At 36.1% G+C, this 23,629-nt stretch overlaps 2 protein-coding genes across 3 annotated transcripts; one reads left to right on the plus strand and one right to left on the minus strand.

Annotated features, from left to right (window-relative positions):
• Positions 1–1,206: 1,206 nt before the first annotated feature.
• On the minus strand, positions 1,207–18,206 carry LOC125056623 (chromodomain-helicase-DNA-binding protein 7). 2 transcript variants are annotated; one of them, XM_047659827.1, is made up of 16 exons: positions 17,939–18,206; positions 16,334–16,539; positions 15,961–16,253; positions 15,753–15,874; positions 15,521–15,613; positions 9,283–15,133; positions 9,033–9,207; positions 8,731–8,818; positions 8,158–8,453; positions 7,990–8,079; positions 7,507–7,704; positions 6,669–6,897; positions 6,148–6,479; positions 5,711–5,857; positions 4,690–5,509; positions 1,207–4,289 (listed from the first exon to the last, which is right to left on the minus strand). In XM_047659827.1, exons 2-16 carry the CDS (start codon positions 16,465–16,467, stop codon positions 2,043–2,045), a joined length of 11,115 nt encoding a protein of 3,704 aa, XP_047515783.1. In that variant the 5' UTR covers positions 16,468–16,539; positions 17,939–18,206; the 3' UTR covers positions 1,207–2,042. The 2 variants fall into 2 exon arrangements, with proteins under 2 accessions (XP_047515783.1, XP_047515784.1); XM_047659828.1 differs by lacking the exon at positions 15,521–15,613.
• A 2,932-nt stretch (positions 18,207–21,138) lies between these two features.
• On the plus strand, positions 21,139–22,681 carry LOC125056695 (WD repeat-containing protein 82). The gene has a single exon (XM_047659955.1). It carries the CDS (start codon positions 21,343–21,345, stop codon positions 22,288–22,290), a length of 948 nt encoding a protein of 315 aa, XP_047515911.1. The 5' UTR covers positions 21,139–21,342; the 3' UTR covers positions 22,291–22,681.
• Positions 22,682–23,629: the final 948 nt, after the last annotated feature.

Genomic DNA, 23,629 nt, shown 5'->3' on the forward strand with positions numbered 1-23,629 from the left:
AAACCGGACCCAGAATTTCTTAGAACCTTTGTTACAAGATTTCTTTTATTTTCATTTTGCTGGTTGACCTAATCTTTTTCGACATCGCTAATTAGGAGTGATCACCCAAATTTGAAATTGACGACGCAGAGGTTGCTTGAGTTATTCAGCCAGAGGATGGAGGTTGGTCACCATTATCCTCTAAATCTCAGCCAATGTTGCGTTCGAAGTTGTTCAGCAACAAAAGTGGGGCCTCACTATCTTCTCCGAAATACTCATTATTTTAAGAAGATGAACTAGAGTTGTAAGATGAATTACGAGCGATATTATTAACATTTCATGTTATCACATCACTTAATTCAAAAGCATTTACGTGATCACAATTTCCATACTAGTGTTAATTAATAGGTGGTGGCGCGAAAATTTTCTGCTACACTTAAAAAAACAACTATTGAATTTTATTTACCTCAAACAATTAAAACTGATGCACTATTTTAAAAACTTATATTTAGATAGGATACTGTATTCAAAATTATTTTGACGGTATTATTAGTTAAAATTAGATCAAAGAATAAGTTCTTATTTGAAATGGTTCTGTACATGTTAATTGATAACAAATATGTAGCAGAGGTGTACCAATTACCATTGTGTACCATTGGTGGAGTATTACCAGTCCACTTGTTATTGTTATGTTATTTTATTACACTATCTTATCAACCATAAGAACGGTTACCTGTCACACTAATAAAATAAGATCACTTCCGAACGCCGTATATTCAACCTAGTCGCTATGTATTACTGTGCTGTCAACTATTGATGAATTAGTGAAGTACGGTACTCTTTTTGAGTGTAAAGTAAAAAATGGCGATATTTCTGAATAAGGAAACACGAAATTAGAATTTTTCAATTTTTTACTACATATATTTGATCAGAGGTGCGATTTGAGTTGTTTGAACATCTTAAGAAATATAGTTTTTTAAATAACTACAAAATATTAATAATACCAAGTACTAAGAGCCGATTTATGAAGGGCAAGACTCGACTCGATTCAAGGCGGGTGAAACTGCAGGCTACTAGCAATTGCTTTGCTAGTACCACAATATAGAATCAAAAGTACATAATCAAATATGGAAATAAAAGTTTATCTTTATTGAGAATTTATTTAATGCAACTGCATTCTTAACTATATATTAATATACAAATCACTAGAAATAAAAAAAATTTAAATGAATGTGATAAAATATTTAACAACACACAAAAATAATAGAATTATATTTAAAACATGATGTTGAGTAGTCATTGCGATTATAGGTAGGTAGTAGTTACTTATCAAAGCAATAGTGGCCCGATTTTATCAAGCAAGAGGCAGCATAGTACTTTAAGCTTTATACTTCTCAATACTATTACGTAGTAGAGATAAATCAGGAATCCTAAAATTCACCTTACTATAAAATATAAGAGATCTGTGCTTCGTAACCTCTACCAAAAGAAGAATATAGTTAATTCTACATTTCAGTTGCTTACGTTAGGTATATTACCTAAATAGAAATTAATATTATTATCCTTAGCCTAATAGATGTAAAATACTAAATCAATAATAAATGTCAAAAAGCTGAAGCACGTAAATTATATCAAATTTTCTAATTATTTGATTATAATAATATAAATATAGATTCCTTCGAAATAGGAAAGATTTAAACTTATACCGTGGTTTACTACTAGTCTGTCCAATTAATCAAGGCCGCGCAGATATTAAACTGATACACATCTAATTAATAAATTTCATTACAAAAAACTAATAATAAAATCTACTGTAGCTGAATCACACAGCATACATGAAATACATATTATATCTTGTTATTTCATAAGGTATGTGTGTTTAAAAAATATCTTTGAAAACTACCAACTGGTATTTCTGCGCAGCCATTGTCAATATGCAAAAAAAACAGAATGAATCTGTTTATGAACAAATTGTAATAATACCTATTTCATTACTGATTATTTAAGTAATATTTTTTTTTATGATTAACCAACATTTACATTTCATTTACGTTGAACTAATTTTAATTATTAGAGTCAAATGACTGTCTGGTAGAACTCGATCTAAGTTCACGTCGAGGACCCCCAATAGATTCTTCAGATGATTTTCGAGCTTTCTTTCTATTGCCCTTGCGGTTATCGGAGTTATCACCCCCATTGTTAATATCCTCAGAATGATTGTCGTCTCTTCGTTCATTTTCATATTTATTGGCTGAACAGTCAACTATTTGTTGATTACTCTCATCAATACGATTTGGACTTATGTGTAAGGATTGTGGTTTATCTTCTCTTTCTAGACCATGGTTTGCGGATGTTTCTGGGACCCGATTCATTTCAAAATCGCTTGCTTTTACCCCAGTTTTAATAACTGTGGATGGTGCTATTAAATCTTCCAAATCCATTTCAGCTGCATGTGTAGAGGCGTCAGATGGTTTATTTCTAGTGGTACCATCTTGACTTTCTTTAAGCTTTTTTGCTGTCGGTTGTAAAGCTAAATTCTCTGGTTCGGTGTTAACGTCTTCAACCACTCTTTTATTCGGTAAAGAAATATTAGACTCTTCCGCTGCTAGTCGTGTCATATAATCTTGTTTTGATAATTTTTCAAAGGAGTCTTTTTCGTCTTTAGCTTTCTTTGATTCAACAGAACTGACAAGACTCGCACTGAGGGCTCCAGAAGCCATTTGTTCAAGTAACATTTTGTTAACATCGATATCTTTTTTATCACCCTTTAATAATTTTTCTTGAACTGCTGCAAATTCTGGTGGCATATGAGTACGTAACGCATCATAAGGTGTCTTTTTTTTATCTACTTTAGACAAGTCAGTGGCTGCAGCGTCATGTATGTCAGACTCCCGCGCTCTTTTATCAAGTTTCATTGAAGCCTCAAAATTCATTGACTGTTTAGAAATCGATTCTAATAAGTATGGGTCGGGAGGTAATAGTATTTGAGGCAAATTAGATGACTGTGCACGGTCCGAAACTTTCTGTTGCCGTGAAGTGGAAGTTGGTGTAACGACTGTTGAAGATCTGGGCGTAGTGGTTTTGGAACTACGAGAACCCGGGTTGGTGTTGTGAAGAGATGTACTGCTCGATGTTGCAGCTAAATTGCTCCCTAAAAGGCCAAGTGCATCATATGGTGAAGACATACCAGAATGCACACCAAATGGCGACAAACTATTCAATCCAAGTTGTGGATATAACATGTTAGGGTTTGAAAATACAAATGGAAACTGTGAGCTTGATGATTTCGATGAAGATGCGCTCGTAGACTCCGTCGACTTTCTTGTTTTGCTAGTTTTACTATCTGCTGCATTACTATTTCCACTTACACTATTCATATCAAGTGATGGAAAGCCGGGCAATCCAAGGCCAGCTAAATTAGAAAATATATTTCCACCAGCCATGTTGCCCAATAAGTTAGGCATTCCACTGAAGGAATTCAATAATAACTTTGGATCAAAACCGGTAAGGTTGGATAGAGTAGCCGCAAGTGTTTTAGGATCAAATGCACTCAGACTAGACAGACTCGCCAAGAGGGCTGGGTTGAGACCGGCAAGATTTTGATTTAAATGTGTGTTTGAGAGTACACTGGCAGAAGAAGAATCGAGAGTTGGAGGTCGTCCTTTTTTCCGTTCTGGTGCAGGTGCACTTTGCATAGGGGAATGCCGCTGGCTTCGTACATCTTGAGGTAATTTGACATGTTCTTTTATACCTTCAGTCCATTTAGTATCTATATCGTACATTGGATTTTCGGCAATCCAATGCGCCAAGTGCTTTAATTGAGGAGCTTTATGTCCCACAAGGCGTTTACCGGTCACTCTATGGACCACCGGGACGTGCTCTTCGGGGGACAAACGCGGAGCAACGCCTCTTCGTCTATTGTCAACGTTGGCTTGTTCTGCGAGCCACTTGTTTACTTTAGCCTCGTGAGAAAATGGTTTTGTTTGTATAGACTGTGTGGCTTTAGGAGTTTTACTTTGCTCCAAAGATTGCTGAAGAAACGATGATAATTCCTTCGATGAGGTGTGAGGTGATGGGACATTTGTGACTGTCACAGAGAATGGTTTCTGTGGTGGGGCCGTAGAGGTAGAGGGAGGGGCGGCGGGTGTTACAGTTACTTCAGGTAGAATGGGAGCAGTCTTAGTACGGGGAGGCTCCACCGAGCTATTTGAAGTGCTTGAACTTCGCCCTTTTGCTGCAGATAGGCCGAGAACGATTTCATCAAGCTTCTTTCTCTTCTTATCCTTTCCAACAATTTGCTCAGGTGCAGGCTGAAATAATATACAGAGAATAAATTAAATAAAAATAAGGTACAAATAAACATATATAAAATTTTAGGTTAAATTAACTTGTTTACTACTTTTTCTCAGTTTAAGTATCCTAGGATTTCTGGGTTTATTTCAATGGTATACACCTTTAAGGCCATGCCTAAAGTAGGTGTATGCCTAAAGGACCATACCATGTCGAACAATTATTGTTTCACCTGAAATCTAACTAAAAATTATTCAAGACGCCGTGACTATGCATTAAATGAGTGGAACTTAGATTTGATGGAGTCATCTTCCTTATGTCAAAGCCAATACATTTTTAACAAGCGAATATCGTTAAATCTCGTTTCTGAAAAACCGGCCTTAATATTTCATCAGGACATAGCTTCTAATCAGTACTTACCACATTCTTCCTCTTCATGAGTCTACTTAGAGTGTCGTCCAATCTGCTTCTAGGTGGTGCAGCGGACGGTGTGTCTTGTGGTGTTCTGCGGCCCATGGAGAAATCTTGAACCTCGCTGAGGTCCAAAGGCGCCGACAGATCTACCGGAGCCGAAGTCGAGGGTGACGGTGGAACCGAAGGTGCCGGAGAAGGAGCAACGCGTTGATGGGCGGGTGGCGGAGCCGGGGTCGACCTTCGAGAACTAGAATCACTCGAGGCATCGTCGCCTTCCCTCGTCCCAATCAAACTCGAAGGTGGCGCATTTCTGTGTTCACGACTATTTGTATGCGCTGCTTGCGGTGACGATAAAAGCGCGTGCAGCTTAGCGCGTTCGGTCTCGACGTCGATAGCGATGTGTCTTTTCTGAGGTTTCACTTCGTCAGTTGGGGTTTCTTCATTTTTAGAGGTCGAAGCGGCGGGCCATTCGCAGTTTTGTACGGCATGTGCAATGTGGTGGAGACGCGTTTCCAGGGCTCTTTCTGAAAACCATTGATCTGGAGTTAGGGGCTCCTCAATTCTGCCCAGTTTCGCAAGTGTCTCTAGTTCCGATAGGGCGTCCATATCGTCCTCGTCACGTTCAGGGACGTTGGTTGTTCGCTTGCTACGTCGCAGTGAGCGCGTTTCTGCAGCATCAGTAGATACTTTTTCTTCGTCGTCTGAATTCTGTTTCTGTTCGCTTTTGTTGCTAGTTTTACATTTGGCGTACCATTTTCTAGCAGAATCCCCGAATGGCATTTTCGGATCACAAAATAGTTTAGTGAATGTATCTCCTAATCCATGTCTGTAAAATAAAAATTTCGTTTACTTTTTCTATTGTAATAAGGCAATTAATAATCGATAACTATAATTTAAATGCATAGTGCCTTCTCCCTTGAAGCATTGAACACAAATAATACGCAAGATATATATTTGGTTGCCAAAGCCAAAGAAGTCAGTGTTTGTACTTTCTAACCCATTCTACGTCATAGTTAGTAGTACTTACTTGCACACTCCAAGTACAAGGTATTTGTCATGAAGAGCTGGTTGCCACCACGAAGGCGTGTCTAGTGAGCGCTCGCAAAGAGAAAGTCGAGACTCTAAGGCAGGGTGCGGCGCCACTTCCTCTCGCAACACACGGAGCAGATCGATCCTAAATTTGAAAAGATATTTATTAATTTAGTTTTTTGTTATAATAAATTTAAAAGCTACGAATTACTAAAGTAAAAGCAGAAGGAAAGCCGACCTAGCGGTTATGCGAACTAATATAATATTACCTGACACGCGTCATTTAATTTATTCACAATAATTATTGATGATATACATTGTTTACAACTTAACAAAAAACGATAATTTATAATGCCAACGACCTCAAATCCCACGACGGTTCTCTTTCCTCACATACTATTTACAAAAAGCACAATAAGATAAATTATTTCTTACCTTTCTAATGTAGCGATTGCTCTTTCTTCTCCGATGGGCTCTGCTTTCAAATCTGCTCTGGTCGGTAATTCAGCTTCTCCGACAGAAAGTCCGCATTGCCTCTTGCACATAGCCATGAAGGCTTTCAAATAGTCCGTAAGTGCGTCATCACTTTTTGAATCCAACCTGGCCAAAGACCTAAAGCGATTCCAACGTAGGCTTTTTGTCGCAGGATCGAATTCAACACCGTAAGAGGCAACAGTGCGTCGGAATGCTTCCTCGTCTGCTCGGCTCCATCGCCATTGTGACACTTCGTCCCTAACTAATTGATCCATGCGTTCACGTCGCTCCATCTAGCAATGTATGCCCATTAGTAAGATGTAAAGTGAAGTAGAGAAGTAAAAACATATTATTTTCTTATTTCTAATGTCAAAGTGAATGAAAATATTATATAAAATTATCATACAACACACAATTTAAAAGATATATAAAAAAAATTTTTTTAGACACGAATTGTAACTATTAAATAAATTTAATCTTACCTTAGCTCTCTGCTGCAACTTCAGTTCCTCCCGTTTATAATTCCTCTGGTATGCCGTAATAAGTCTTCGAAGACGGGTGTTTAGGTCCTGCATGGAAGGCCAGGGGTGAGATGAATCATCTTCGGGGCGTGGGGAAGCGGCAGGGGATGCTGCGCCGGCGCCACTTGACACTTCGTCCGTGCAATCTTCATCTCCTACGACGCTGCCCCGAACTTTCCGTTCTTCACTCCTAGAAATCACATAATTAATATAGATCCATATATAAGCAGGCAGCTGGGCAGGACATGTAGCCAGGGTCTCAGACCAAAGATGGAGTCTCAAAATTACAAAATGGAGAGGCCCCCCAGGGAACAGACACCGGGGCAGACCAAAAATGAGGTGGATGGACGACATTGCCAAAGTGGCAGGCACAAACTGGCTAGAGAAAGCAAGGGACAGACAGGTTTGGAATGGGATGGAGGAGGCATATACCCGGATGGGGTCAAGGCTTCAATAAATTATACTAACATAGTTTAAGAAATATACTAACACAAAATAGGTTGTAAACAAAACAAATTGTAAGTCTTGAATAAATATGCTTTATTATTATTATTATTATATATAAGAAATGTATGTTATTTAAGATAAATAAAAATCAAGAAAAATAGAATGTTCTTTCATTCGATGTATCAACAAAAATGGTTTATGGTATCCACAAAATTATCGATCCCCTTGAGACGAAATTTTGTGGGTACACGTGTACGTGTTTATATAATTTACTAGACCCGAATAAATTTTTTAAATGGTTAGAGGTATGAAACTGCCAAAGTATATCAAGAATGTTAATCTTAGAACTTACTTAATATCCGTACACTCAGCATCATCGGGCGGTCCCAGTTTTTCAACAAAACAGAGTTGAGGGTCTGATCTCATAGCGAGATAGTTTTCGTATCCATGCTTGTAAGTGCCCGCTAACAAGGAAACGTCGCATTCCGTGTCCCACCAGAGTCGAGGAGGTGCGCTATCGACTCCTCGCGGCACTCTCATGCCCATAGCACTAATATTAAAAAAAAAACTTATTTTTATGGTAACAAGTTTAAGTGAGATTTTGATGTATGTGTAATTATTAATGTTCGTAATTATTGCTATCAGCTGAATATATCAATAAGTGGCGATTATCCTTGTCATAGAACCTTCATCGTAATTCACAATCTTGAATAGATAAAATTACGCAGTTTTAGTATTATACCAACATTTCAGAAGTGAAAATTGTTTTGTGTTTTAGCACCTTGGCCTGCACGGTAATAATGATAAAACATGATAAATAGGAATTTAATCGTACCTCGCATGAGTTCCGTTTTCTATTTGTGTAGCGTAGTCTCCGATCACCTCGTGCTTGATATAGTACATCATACGTACTCTCAAAAGTACCCTATAAACAAAGTTATTAATTCTCGACTGTATCGTAAATTTTTTAATTAGTTATGTTCATATCAATAACAAAACTTACTTGTTAGCATGCCTGAACAAGTGTTTTTTATAACTACTTTCCAAGTATGCTTCACAATCATATTTTTCGTGGGAACTCCAATGATTGAGATCTTCCCACTTTTGAAGGTCATTCTGTTTAGGAATATCTTTAAGTCTATTTTTCTTTTTAGCATTCCTGCCTCGGGGAACCGGATTGTGCAAGCCGCTGTGGTTCCTCGATATGGTCACTTCGCCATTCTCACACGGCTCTATCAGGTCCCATATAAAATTACGGATTTTTTCATCCCCTTTGTAATGTCGTAGACAAAAAAGTACCTATAATTATTAATTTTATTAAAACCTTAATTCGCTTAATACACCTTATTGGTGTGACGGTATATTTAGTCAGAATCGTAGAATAATTTAACTCAGCGAAAGTCAAAACTTCCTCGGTATTAGCATGGCTAGTCATCATGTGAACAAAGTATTCAAAACAGATTATGATGGCTAAAGATGTTTAAAATAATCCAGTTCCTACATAAGTGGTTTGAAGTCATTCAATAAAAAAATATTTGCAGGAAAAGTGATTTAACTTAATTACAGTTATACTCACTATAATCCTTGCACAATCTTCAATGACAGGTAAGGTCCAACCTTTTCTTAATTGATTCCTGTCAATAATTTCCTCCCATCTTGCCCACCTAAAATTATTTATTTACTACATGTCACTGGCAGTTTGAATAAATTGGTTTATGAAATAGATTAGATTAAGATTCAGTACTACAATTTTAAAAACATTAAAATACTATGTAAACCAATTATAAAATCAGAAAATATTTTTGCAATATATTATTAGACTGAATTCTCTACCCTTACTAACAAAATACAGTTACATAATTAGCCATCATGTTTTACCCAAATGTGAGGAGTCCTCTTTCTATTTTAAAGCATTCTGATCTTGTCCATGATCCATAGACAACCTCTTCATCGATAGGAATGCCTTCATGTCTCGGAACATAGTCGTCACTTGCATACCTTCTGCCCTTACGACCAAATTTCTCCTTCTTTCGTTTACTTCTTAGACTTATACCTAAATTCAAGAAAACAGGTTAAGGTTGAATGAATAATTCAAAAATTTAATAAATCACCTCAGAAAAAAATTTACCATCTTCGTCATCTTCTGAATCAGGAGTCACTTCCATGTCCGACATTTCCATCGGCCCATCGTCGTGGCCATACCTCTTAATAATGGTTCTCTTTCGAGGTTCAGTGACTATTAAGTCTTCATCTTCTTTCTTTTCAGTAGTATCTATTTCAGCTTTTTTAGCCCATTTATTCCAAAAGTCAGGATCCCTTATATCAATATCAGATCGCTGATCATTGGCAGCAAAACTTGCCTTTGAGAATGTAGAACCCTTTTCCGATTCCATTTGAATTACTTGTGTCCGTCTCGCTAAAATCATTTCGATGTCTTCTTCACAAAATTTGTCCCCGGCGTTGTCTTCGTCCATAACTGCGCCGTAAGCACCTTTTTTAAGCAAATCTTCAATTTCTTTTTTAGACAATTGCCTTAAACCAGTTTCTTTTCCTTGCGACGTATTCATACTTTGCAAAATAGCTTTATCTAGACCCAACTTTAGCGATGCTTTATCGAACATTTCTCTTTCGTATGTATTCCGACAAAGAAGTCGATAGATTTTCACCATTTTCTGCTGACCAATTCGATGGCAACGTGCTTGAGCTTGTAAGTCATTTTGTGGATTCCAATCACTATCATAAATAATAACAGTGTCAGCAGCAGTTAAGTTTATTCCTAACCCGCCAGCCTTCGTGCACAATAAGAAGACAAAACGGTCAGAATCCGGTTTAGAAAATCTGTCAATAGCCTCTTGCCTTAAATTGCCTCTTATACGACCATCAATGCGTTCAAAGGGATATTTTCTGTACAATAAATAGTCTTCTAAGATATCTAAACATCGTACCATCTGACTGAATATTAATACTCTGTGACCACCTGCTTTTAATTTGGGCAACAGCTTATCAACCAAAACCATTTTACCAGATGACTGAATAAGGGCTTTGTAATAGGCCTCTTTGTCTTCACCATTTGCTTGTTTATAATCAAATTGAATTTGATCTTCAGCGCCATTAAGCAAATAAGGGTGAATGCAACATTTTCTAAGTTCCATCATCGTATTCATTAAGTTAGGAATGTTAGCTGCAGAGGCAATACCTTTTTGCAGAAAACTGAAGTTACGTTCCAAGATAGCCCGGTAGTATTTTTTCTGGATGTTAGTTAATTCAACTTCAATTATAGTTTCTTCCTTGGGCGCTAAAGTTTTCTCGACATCTTCTTTTAATCTTCGCAGCATCATAGGTTTTAACAAAGCTTGCAATTTTATGACTTCCGATTCCGATTTCAGTTGGCCGAATTCACTCAAAAATGCTTCGCTACTAGCAAATTGTGATGGTTCTAAGAAATTTAGGAGTGAAAACAACTCATTGACATTATTTTGTAACGGGGTTCCTGATAGTAGTACTCTATGTTCCAAATGCAACTGCCTTAAGCCTTCCAATAATTTACAATTTCGGTTTTTAAGTCTATGGGCTTCATCTATTACACATATTCTCCAATTAAATGATCTCAATTCTTGGAAATCAGTAACGATTATTTCAAACGTCGTAATAAGGACATTAAACTTTGTTAATTCTTTCACAGGTTCGCCATTTTCATTTTTATAAAAGAATTCATATTCTTGAATCATACTTTTGCTCTGCTGAGAACCGTGGTAAACAATAACATTCATATCTGTCCACGCTTCAAATTCTCTTTGCCAATTTGGTATAGTAGATAATGGAGCAATAATAAGGAATGGTCCACGAATACCATATTCCCAAACAGAGTTTACGAATGTCAAACTTTGTATAGTTTTACCCAAACCCATTTCATCAGCTAAAATACAATTACGGTTATTGTGCCAAGAGAATAGAAGCCAATTTAAGCCTTCAAGCTGGTAGGGTCTCAAGGTATTACCACCTTTATATAAAGGAGATTCTTTTAACTGAGTCCAATGATCAGGCGAAGGTCTTTTCTTGAATTTCCATTTTTCCTTTGGTGGTAGTTCACTAAATACTTTATATTGCAATATTTTATCCACATCTATATCCTCCTCTAGCTCCCACGTGCTATCTTCATATTGTAAGCTTTTCCATTTGACAAGATAATGTTTTACGACTGTGGTACTGCCAGGGTCTTGATTTTCTGACATATCTAAAATTCTTTCCGCTTCAACATAGTCTGGGTTAAATGGTTCGTCATCAAATAGTTCAAAAATATTCATTTGCTGAGCTTGTTTTTGTTTAAACCGTTTTATTTTAGAAAATATTCTTTTATCTCCCTTATAAAGCTCTTCCTCTGTTTTCCATTCACAATGAAGGTAAGAGAAATTTCGGTACTTAACAAAATATTCCTCAACATCAACAATAATAGATTTAACATTTTTCTCATCCTCATTTTCAGGACTATCTTTGTCTTTAATCTCTGGATCTTGTTGCATGTTTTCAACGTTTTCCACTTCAGGTTTTATAGTTTCCGTTTTATCTTCAATATTCATACATATATCATCTGTTTTAACTTCAGGTTCTTCTTTTACTAGTTCACCATCAACGGGTTTATCGCTCTCTACTGGTGCAACTGTTTCTAAGTTATTATCTTCGTTTACTTTGGGCACATGCTCAGTTACTAAAGGCTGAGGTTTTATTTCTCTTTTACCCATTCTGCTTGCTAAAACATGTTGTACTATCATAGAATCTTCATCAGTAGTGTTAACGTAAATATAATTGGGTTTTGGAGTTCCCTCAAGGCGATTAAAATCTTTTATATCAAGATTAGAGTCGTCAAAATCCCTGTCTGGCCGAGGCGCCATTACAGAGAATTCGTCATCAGATAACCTTAACATCACATCATCAGTGTATTTTTTACGTTGAGTATTCCTTGCTGATCGTCGTTTTAAGCTATCATCACCTTCTGCAGGCGGAGAAGGTGGGGGTGTCGACGCTAAGTCATCTGGTTCGCCATCGGAATCAGGAACAATACCTCCCCTTCTTTTTCTTTTACCAGAAGGTGTCCTTCTTGCGGCCATTTTTCTGCTAGAGCCAACAGATCCCCGTTTCTTGGATATTCTTTTTTTACCTATCATAAAATCTAAATCATCGTCTTTTTCAGCATCTTTTTTAGATTCAGCTTCTTCCAGCAAATCTTTTATGGCTATTTTAGAAACTGGAATATCATCAAAATCTGTAACGTTTGAATCATCTAAAGTTAAATTACTTGTGTTTTCATTTAATGTGTTTTTAATTAAGGTTGTATCAGTTATGCTGCTTTCAAAGTTATCTTTATCCAAAATGTCATTTCCAGTGGTTGTATCAGCTTGTATTTCTGATACACCCTTTCTCACATTACGCTTTCTTTTCGGAGCATTGGGATCTTTAGGTACTCGCTTTTTACGTTCTTTAACAGGCTTGTCAGACATATCTTTATCCCCTTTTGGCTCTTTGGGAGTGCGTGGTTTTCTTTCTTTACTTTTTCTAGGACCTCTTACTTTCTTAACCTTTCCAGACTCATCAATGGAAATAATGCTACTATCCAAGTTAGATACATCTTCTACCATTTCGGGATCTATATCGATATTTCCTTGCAGACCTGTCCCAGCTGTAACGCAATCTTCTGAAACGGGTAATTGGTCCAAGGATTGTGATAAACCGCCTGTTTTATCTTTTTTCGCTCGAGGTTTTCTAGGTTTTGTTGGCCCTTTTCCTCGACCTCGCCCAGTAGTACTAGTTACCTGAGGACTTTCGACCATTTTCGATCCATAAATAGGATTTTGCAAAATGCAATTAGGACCCCCGCTGCAACGATCATTAGTCTCATGCTGTTGTAGCATTGACAACCTTTCCTGCAGACACCGGACTTTTTCCTGATTTTCATTTGAAGGAAGTAGACAATATATTTCTTGTATTTGTTGCTGCAATGCTGCTCTTTCTTGATGATGGGAAGTGGCATACATTGATTGCATAGATGGGTGTGGAGCGTTATTGGAACCCATCATAATAACATTTGGGCTCATGTTTTGGGGACCCGGAGGAATCATACTGGTTTGATTTCCTGGCATATGGGGAGGCAAATTTGCGAGAATATTTGATCCGGACATTTGAATTCCCACTTGCATATTTGGTGGTCCGGTTGATTGGTTACTAGTATTAATATTTCCTGATACATTATGCATGTTTGCCATAATATTAGGACCTGTAGGTGGTGGTAGTAAAGACATATTACCTGCTGTACTGTGAAGGGGTATAGATGAAGTAAGTGTATTAGAAAGATTACTGAGTGGAACGGTATGATTAGATTGCACATTAGTGCCAGATTGGGTTACAGGTGAATGACCACTTTGATAACTTGCAGAAACATTGATTGGTGAATTTATTGGGGAATTACTTGCAACACTCATACCCATACTGCTTGGTAATCCTGGAGGCAACATTGTCTGAACACTAGGATAGTTATTACTTTGATATGGCTTATTTCTGTCTATAGATAATGGAGAAGAATTTTCAAATTGACTGGGCATTTTATCAGTTTTGATTGATAAATGAGTAGTTGGAGTCGAATGTTGTTGTACAGTATTAGATTTATCACTAGTAGATTCCATATTCAATAGACCATTTGTATTATCATTGGGATTTAATTGTTCAGTGGAAGAATCATTAGGTTTTAACTGCTTAGTGTCTGCTTTTTGAGAAACTTCACTTGTATTTGAGAAAGGAGAAGGTTTCACATCACTTTTATGTTCATCTCCTGTTGGTATAACATTATGTCCTATTGGTTTTAAAGTATCATTTGATTGCTTATTTTGTGTTATTATGTCTTTCCTGTCATCGCTTTCATTTTTAGCCGGTGACGAAATGTTCGGCATCGTTACGTTGGCAGTTGTCGTTTTTGCCATATTTGATGGCATTGTCACATTTAGCGGCATATTCGGTGTTATATTTGACGATAAAAACATTTGAGAACTATTCATGTCTTCAAGTTTTTTATCTTTTTCACCAATATTTGTTTCTTCTTTAGGATCAGTATTTGGTTTTGTAAATGGAATTGTTTTCGGGATTTCAGATATCGCCGACGCTTCTACATTCTTTATAGTAGAATCCGAAGTGTCTATCGGTGGAATATTACCCATTGGTAAAGTAATTTTATTTTGACTCCACTGAGATGTTGAAGCAACATTATGCCCTATTGCTGAAGCAACCTGACTACGCTGGTAAGGGTAATCGCCACTTGGAGGCAAAACCATTTGTTCAAGAGCCTGAAGTGTGTTTTGAGAAGTGTAGGACCCGGATACAGGTGGAGGGCCGGATGTAGCAGGCGTCTGTACCAAAGCGCGAGCACTATGTGGCGAAGCGCTGGGACCTTTTACAGGTGACATTACTGGACGTGGAGACACTTGGGGTTGAGATTGCGGTTGTTGCCTGGGAGATATTTGTGCACGAGGCGACATTTGTGGCGATAGTTGTGGAAAAGGTGGTCTATACTGTGGACTACCAGTCTCAAGCCCAGGTTTGACAGAACTGTATTGATTGGATACATTCACATCGAGCGGGTGCTGCACTTGATGGGGCTGATAATTCATAGGGACCGAGTGATGGGTACCATATGGCATTTGTGATGGGTGTCCTGGCCCAACAGAAGATGGTACTAAAGATTGACGAGGATGGTGGAGAGAGGTTGGGGCATGATGCAAATGTGAACTGGGGTGATTTTGTAGCGCTGCACCAATTGAACCTGAGTGTGATGGCATGGTCTGATGACTCTGATGTTGAGACATTGGGCCATGTCCTTGTTGAGCATGTGGTAAACCATATTGGTGTGAGTTCACATCAATTTGCTGGTGATACGTAGGATGTTGGCTAATTCTTGTAGCTGATGGTGGGTGCATTTGTGTATAATTGGGATAGTTCTGGAAAAAAAATATAGCAAGTCAAAAATATACATTAAATGCTTCTAATTTTACATTTACTGCCAGTTCTCCAATCAAGGGTGTAGAACGGAAAAGAAGAACTGGCAATAAACTCTCCGCCACTCTTTTTTGTTTTACACAACGTTTGTAACAGCAGGAGGCATTGTGAAATAGGAGCACGCACTTACATTCTAGTGGGAACAACACGCAAATACATAGTCGAAACAACAACTAATTTAATTTATCTTATTTATTAATCTTAAATATAATTTTAGTCACAATAGAATATCATGACATAATCTAATAAAACTTTTTAATCCCAGGATTTATTAAAAACTACATCTTAAGAATAGAAACCTGGCTAATTTATAAATATTTTTTTTTTACCTGTTGTTGCCCATAAAGCTGCTGAGATGTCTGTGAAAAATGTGGTTGTCTTGGAAGATATGCACTATTTTGAGGTTGCAGACCTCCTATTCCCTTCAAAAAAAAATATATATATTTCAATTTACTCACATTTTAGTTGACATAATAAGAGCTCTAATACTTGTGTGGCTGGTAGTAGAATGATGAAATGCAAGCATGTGTAGTAACAAGCATTATATAGAAATATGTTTACCTGTTGAGGAGCATATTGGTGCATTTTTTGTTGATGTTCATAACTATGTCTATATCCAGGTGTGATAGGTGAATATCTGTTTGCTCCTGGTGCAGAAGACCAAACTCCCATGTCTCCAATACCTGAAAATTATGGCATTTATACATATACACAAAATACCTGATGGATTATGTATCAATTGTTGTTGAGCTAATTACATTACAATTACCTTGTTCAGACATTGAATACATTGGATCAGGTCCAGGGTGGTATCCTGGATAGGCATGTGATGGGTGAACATGGTGGGAAGGATGTATGGGGCCATGAGGTGGTTGAGGTAATCGGGGCCGTGGAGGGTATCCACTGTATTCATGATAGTCTGGGGTTGGGGGAACGGCACCAGGATTAGGCACAGGTTGTGAGCTATTTGGTATGCCACCCGACCCTCCACCTCCAAACGAAGCCAGCTTTTGCACTGATCCTTCTTGAGCCACGGTGTTAGAACTGTATGGTTGTCTGTAACTAAAAGAGCAAATTGCTTGAAAATAATAAATAGGAAATTAGGTAGAAGTTTTTACTATGCACAATAAAATTTCAGTTACCTATTCTCTGAAGTTTCTTTGTTTTCACTAGTTACACCACTTGAAGGGTTTGAAAAGTTATCAGAACCACCAAGGTCAGTAAGTTCTTCCAACATACCGCTGCCATCATCACCAAATAAGTTGTATGAGTCCATCACTCCTTAAGAGTGAATTAATATAATGTTATGTTCATGTACCCAAAGGGATTTAACAGCGCCCATTTTAATCTGAAATTTAAAGAGTAATGAAAATGTACTATAATGTAATATATAAATGTGAAATAAAAAGAAGAATATCAAGTTTGTAAGTTACGAAAATACTCATTTTTTTAAAACTTTGGCTTTAAAATTTTATTTGTATGTTTACATGCTTGGCTAGGCTTGGAGGTGGACTCTGGTTGTGGACTGGGTTTCATATATTTTTTTATCTCTAGCTGAGTTTACATTTCAAGGATCATTATGATCACTTATCATCAGTCATGGAACCCAACTTGCCATAAAATACTTGTGGTGGTGTCCAAATGCCTTGGGTTGTCACTCTACGGGGAGGGGGCAGATGATTTGCCATGCATGGCATTTATGAAGGAGTTCTCATTGTGCTGAATGGTCAGACATGAATTCTACCACTTTTCACCTTGATTGTTTTTATATTTGTTTACAAGTTATTCTTTTCACTAATGTAAGTAAGTGCATGTTACTTATAACCATATGCTACATGTAAAACAAAAATTGTGGTGGTTAAAAAGAATAGCAGAGAATATATTGCCATGTATTAGTCTTAGTTATAATTAGTTATTGATAACTAACTATAACTATTATAAGTGAACATTATGTCACTAATATGAAAAAATAAGATTGTTTTTTTTATTTTTCTTTAACATTTTAACCTCATGAATAAAGACATATTTTCAAAAAGAACTGCTTAGATTGGCCCACTCTCTAATAGATTGGTGCTATTAAAGAAATGATCCCTATAATTAAAAATACTCATATTTTATTGTGTTAAGAATATAAATATGACTAAAACTAAAATAAGGCACAATGATTAGTATCTTATTTTTTTATAATCACATAAATAATGAAATCTATTTTTGTAGGTTGATCTCTTTTTAAGAAACCTTACCATTACAAGATGACACCTTCAATCACCATCAGATGCTATTGTTTATAAAACTAAGGGGAAAAGCTATACGCTTATGGTGATCAAATAACATACAGCGCTACAACTTTTCCCTTTTAGCTTTAAAACACATTTCAGTTGCAAGATAAAATAATTTCAGTTATACCACACAATTATACTGGTGAAGCTACTTTAAAAATAATAGGATTAAACAACAATTTTTGTTTATTATTTATAATTTAAAAATATAGTACAGATATTATATAGGTTTAAAGTCTAAACAACAAGCTAATACAATATAAACAATAGAAATGTACAAAATGAGAACAATAGTAAATACTTACATAAAATTTACTAGAACCGAAATGGCACAGCCATATTTAAAAGTACATCGAGAAATAATAAATCAGGTAATTACTTACAGTAATATTTCTTAATTATACTTATATCTTAAGAAAAATAAAGGCTTATCCTTGCGGAATAGCAAATAAAGAAATTTGTACTCACAATAAGCGCCATACAACACGAATGATCACAAAATGGATACCATCCCCAAAGCGACCGATTTAAACAATTACATAAAATGAAAGTCTAGATTAAACTTAATAAAGCACACCAATAGTACTAGATAATTAACGTAACTAATGTTAAGACTCAATTACAAGATCATGTAAAATATCGCTTAGTTAGTCAAATAGCTAACACACTCAACACTACGCTCCGTCCATTTTGTTTCTTTAAAATCTTTTGAGCGTTTCAACTTTCAGGCTTCAAAGTTATATCCTATAGTGAAGTTCAGTCGTGTTCTCACAGAGCAAATAAAGCATAGGTATCATAAATATGGTACAGATAATTTAATGACTAAAATTAGATGTCACGCCTTCTTAATTTCATTGCCCCTAAACTAAAACGACTATTATTCAACATATATGAATAAAATTAATTAATGGAGAATATGTCTTAATCAAATATACTGTGGTTATGATTTTTAAGTTATAACATTGCCTCACATAGCATAATATGATCTCAAATAAAAACGCTGTTTGTCATCCCCTTCACGATTATGCTGACTATTTCTCTTCCGACATGAACGAGGATCTACCAAATAAGCTGGAGCTCTTACAAAATTTCTGAATACAATAATGTACAATAATGTGACCATAGTTCTATTTACCAGAAGCAGTTAGGGTTCGGCCTATTAGCCTTTAAGACATCAGCGCGACGCAGATGTTCTTTATTATAAGTCAGGGAGGTCAGATAACTGACACTATGAAACTGTGCATAGTCAAAGCTGATGCAGAGTCTCAGTGGGATCACTTCTTGCTCTCTGGGGTGTGCTTCCTGTCGAAATACTGAGAAATGCTTTAACTACAACCGCGGGGCGGGGTTTAAAAAGGTTACATTAGTCAGTCCTAGCTGTTCACGTCCACGTAGTCAATGCTGCCCCCATCTTTCTCAAGCGAGTGCCACTCTCATAACTTCTCGGGATGCAATAGCCAAAACAGCAGGGCAAGGGAGATTTCCTGATACCGTACAACCAGATCAAACAGAAAAGGGACCAAACTCGAAATTAAAGTGTCTAGATTCCAATGGGCTCATCACATGTCCAGTTAAAAACTATCCAATTATTAAACCTCAAGTATACACAACCGGACAATAATATAATTGGCCAATATGGTTTCCGTCCTCTCTGACACAGATCCTCTACGAACCAAGTTTTTGCACTCAGGTCGACATGAGGAAAGTTGGTGGAATTCGGAATACCCACATACCAAATATTTATAGAGTTCAAATCAGCTAATGTTTGCGTTTTAGGTACGTCCTAAACGTTACGATGCAATGGCTGAATTCAATATTACCCTAAATCTTATACGGCTGACTAAAATGACGATAGCTAATACCAGTGCTTACTTATGGTTCTGAAACCTGGGCCCTCAGCAAGAGGAATGAGCTTGCTCTCCTTATTTTGGAGTGTAAGATCCTTCGAATACAATCTCGTGCTTTTTGCGAGAACGATGTTTAGCGCATTTGGTTTAACAAAGAACTTTACAACATTCTTGACGACTGCAACATCGTCCAATTCATAAAATGCAACCGCATAACAGAAACTGTGTAAGCAAATCTCTAACTCTGTTCTAAATTCTGGCTTCTTCGCTATCATCCGTCTATATAAGTATAATACATCGTTTCCACATCGTATTCCTCTGTACAACTCGCTGTCATTACTGTCATTGTTAATAATCATGTTTTTTTACTTTTGCTTTTTTCTTCTCTCAATTGGTAAGTATAGATACCTATTATTCATCTTCATAAGCTTTCGGCAATATTTTAAAACTTTAATTCATAGAAGTTTAAGTAACAAAATAAGTCAAAACGTTAGACAAACGTTGGAAATAATATCAACCACGAATGAGATGTGTGATCAGCTGTGATGATGGCAACAGAAACCAGAGTGGGGACGGAGTTAGTAGTTACTGTCTACAGGTATAGTGCTTTTCATGAAAGAAGTCCCGCGGCGATTTTTGGAACTAAATTTGACAGGTCGGTAATGTTGTCATTCGTCGATGTTATGAAGTTCGTTTGTTGTGGTAGATTTTTGTGAATTTTTAACTGGCTTAGTGCATTTTAAAGATTGATTACAATGCCAAAAGTTGTAAAAAGTTCGGCTCGAGAAATGATATTAAAGGTGAAAGAGTTCTGTGAAGCGGAACATACGAATCAAGGTGTTTTAATACCACTAAACAATGTTCGGAACAGAGTTGGCACCATAACGGGTACTTTTTAGAGTTGCCATTTAATAATTTTTTGCTGTATTGATGGGACTTTTATGATATAAATTCGTTTTTGCGACAAAATTGAATAAATACATAATGTGATGAAACTAGGTAACTGAAATTAAAACATATATTACATAAGCATTATAAACTTAAAGTTACTATTATTTTTAATTGTTCATAATTCAATTGCAGGTGTGTCAGAGAAAACTGTAACAAGAATTACAAACGAAGGTATAATAGCGGCGTGTACTTCGAAAAAAATTGTAACCCAACAATTATGCAATAAACTCTGAATAAAAAATTGTATTGCTTTTCTTTACCCTATTTTCTCATCTTTTCCCTGTAAGTAGGTAGAACACCGCTAATATTAGTAAATGAAAATATACTTTTTACATAACAGAAATATTGTTTCATCGAAGTATGCAGAAAATAAAATTATTTGATAAATTACATCTGCTATTATTATTATTAAATAAAATAGGTAAATTTTTTACTCATAAATGGCAACATTACGTTATGCGATTGCAGCGCCGCGTCTGGGGGACTTCTTTCATGAAAAGGACTATACAGAGTAATAGATAGAGAAAAAGTGAGAGAGAGAGGGGTATATAGACATCACGCAGCTGTATTAAACTTTATCGACAAACTTTTGTTACATCGGGTTGTGGAATGTGGAATTCGTCATATTTGGTGGAGGTACTTAACCAGGTACAAGTGATCCCCCTGTATATTAATCTGCCAAGCTAGTCATAGAAACCGTACGGAAATTTAAGCTTAGCCTAGCACATGAAAAGTAAATGACGCCTTCGGCCATGACAGTTAACACTTAAAACTACAGAGTACATTAATAAAATCTAGACATTTTTAACCTTCAACCACTGCCATCTACTGCGAACGGTGCTTATTGCTTAATAGTTAATACCGATGGCGATTACCGCTAAATGCTAATAAAATACACATGTATAATGATGCATGTAGTGTTAATATAATGGTATAGTGTTTGTACACTTTACAATTTGGCTAACAGTGTTTTGTTAAAAAGTTATTATTTTAATTTTATGTATTACAACGAAGCATTAAAACAATCAAGTAAAATAACTGTATAGCCCAATATTTGAATTATAATATCCGAGAATGATAAAGTTAGTGGATCCAGTGGTTCGAAGTTTTAAAGTGGCGAAGGTGTTTCGTGAAAATACTGACAAAATAAACAGCATTGACTTTTCCCCGAGTGGTGAAACTCTTATATCGTGTAGCGAAGATGACCAGATAGTTATATATGATTGTGAAAAGGGCACCCAAATGATAACTGTAAACAGCAAAAAATATGGTGTTGACTTGATACATTTTACGCACGCAAAGAACACAGCTATACACAGTTCTACCAAAGTAGATGACACCATCAGGTATTTGTCTCTTCATGATAACAAATATATTCGATATTTTCCAGGACATACTAAAAAGGTTGTTACTCTTTGCTTATCTCCAGTAGAGGATACATTCCTTTCTGGTTCGTTAGACAAAACCTTACGTCTTTGGGATTTACGGTCTCCAAATTGCCAAGGCCTCATGCATCTTTCGGGAAGACCCGTAGCTGCTTATGATCCCGAGGGATTAATATTTGCTGCTGGTGTAAACTCGGAAAGTATAAAATTGTATGACTTGAGATCTTTTGACAAAGGTCCTTTTGTTACATTCAAATTGAATCATGAGAAAGAATGTGATTGGACAGGATTGAAATTTTCGAGAGATGGAAAAACCATGCTTATAAGTACAAATGGTTCAATAATTAGATTAGTTGATGCATATCATGGAACTCCATTGCAGACATTTACAGGGCACCTTAATAACAAAGGTATACCAATAGAAGCATCATTTAGTCCTGATTCACAATATATTTTCAGTGGTTCAACTGATGGAAGAGTTCATGTTTGGAACGCTGATACTGGATACAAAGTATGTGTTCTTAATGGGGATCATCCAGCACCCATACAATGTGTTCAGTTTAACCCTAAATACATGCTTCTAGCTTCTGCATGCACAAATATGGCATTTTGGTTACCAACAATAGATGATGTTTAGTCTTAATCTTAAAATAGTCTTACAATACTAGTATTGTGAGTAAGAATATACCAATAATGGAGTTATTACAAAGACACTAAAATGTTTAACATATTCAATGCCAATCTTCTTACGTCTCATTAATATTCCATATGGCATAATAAGCTATTGTTTCTGCTACAGGCAGTAACAGGATCTTAGAGCCCTCTATAGTCAAGAATATGTACATTATTAATATAAATAATGTTTTGCGGCATACTATATTGTGTAATTAATGTGTCATACAGAAATGTGATGAATCAAAATTAATTCCTCTAGCATCTGATCATTTCAGTCAGACAATAACTTTTAAGTAGTTAAATGACATATTTTGGTTTAAATTTTTATAAAAAATAAAGATCTAACTAATAAATTTATACTTTTATTTCTCCTCTAACTTTATATTTTCCTATATATATATATATATATATATAACAGCAGTAAGCTGGTAATTGGGGAAGATTTTATAATTAATTTGTATCGAATACATTTTATTTATGCCTACTAAACAGAAGACAAGAATAATGTCAGTTAAAAAGCCATATTTTATAATAACTTTTAAACAAATAAAAATATTAATACCTATAACATGATTTTTAGTTGATCTTAAATTTATCAATTGTGGACCCATCATTATTATATCTATGCCTGCCTACTTGATGCAAATTTAGAGATGATTGGAATTATAGTTTTGGTAAATTTAATTCTCTCTACTTCAACTGATTTTTTTATTTTGGTACCAACATAGGATTGAAATTAGACTAATGGGATCTTCATACACTATAAGTATATAAATAAATTATCATTTAACACCTTAATTTCTTTTTGAAGTTATACTTCTTTAGGCGCGTTATGAAAAATTGATGAGAGTGAAATTTTACGATGCGCGCGCACCGTGACACAAAATTATCAGTGTGATTATAGCCGGGCGCCGAGCGTGCGCGAGCGAGATGGGAATAAGACAATCTACAAGTAAAAAGAAATAGAATATGCGTGAAGTTAGCAGCTATGCCAAGAATTTTGAATGACCATAATTACCTTTGTAGTACCTTTTAAACAAATAAAGGAGTTTTAATTATTTTTTCAAAGAAATTTAGCAATGCTTTTTCACAAAGACCTATAGTTACTTAGTTTAAAGGTTATGAAACATATAGGTGTGTTATCTAAAGCTGGCGGCTTCAACACATTTACACTTTGTGCTTGTGTAGTGTCTGTAAATAAGCGCGAGACGTGATGTCAAACTGAAATACAATCACAAATACATCATGAAAAGACTGTCCGTCTCTCTAGCGCTCGGTCAAGCTTATAGACCAGTGCCGAT

This window comes from Pieris napi, chromosome 15 (assembly GCF_905475465.1).
Source record: "Pieris napi chromosome 15, ilPieNapi1.2, whole genome shotgun sequence".
NCBI lineage: Eukaryota > Metazoa > Arthropoda > Insecta > Lepidoptera > Pieridae > Pieris > Pieris napi.

What these genes read in the sequence shown, in the direction of transcription:
- LOC125056623 (XM_047659827.1), bottom strand. Translation starts at nt 16,467, where the DNA reads ATGGACTCATACAACTTATTTGGTGATGATGGCAGCGGTATGTTGGAA. An exon ending in ACCAATATGCTCCTCAACAG is followed by an intron (nt 15,614 to 15,752) that starts GTAAACATATTT and finishes TTTTTTTTGAAG; the next exon opens with GGAATAGGAGGTCTGCAACC. An exon ending in AAGATTGTGCAAGGATTATA is followed by an intron (nt 8,454 to 8,730) that starts GTGAGTATAACT and finishes TAATAATTATAG; the next exon opens with GTACTTTTTTGTCTACGACA.
- LOC125056695 (XM_047659955.1), top strand. Translation starts at nt 21,343, where the DNA reads ATGATAAAGTTAGTGGATCCAGTGGTTCGAAGTTTTAAAGTGGCGAAG.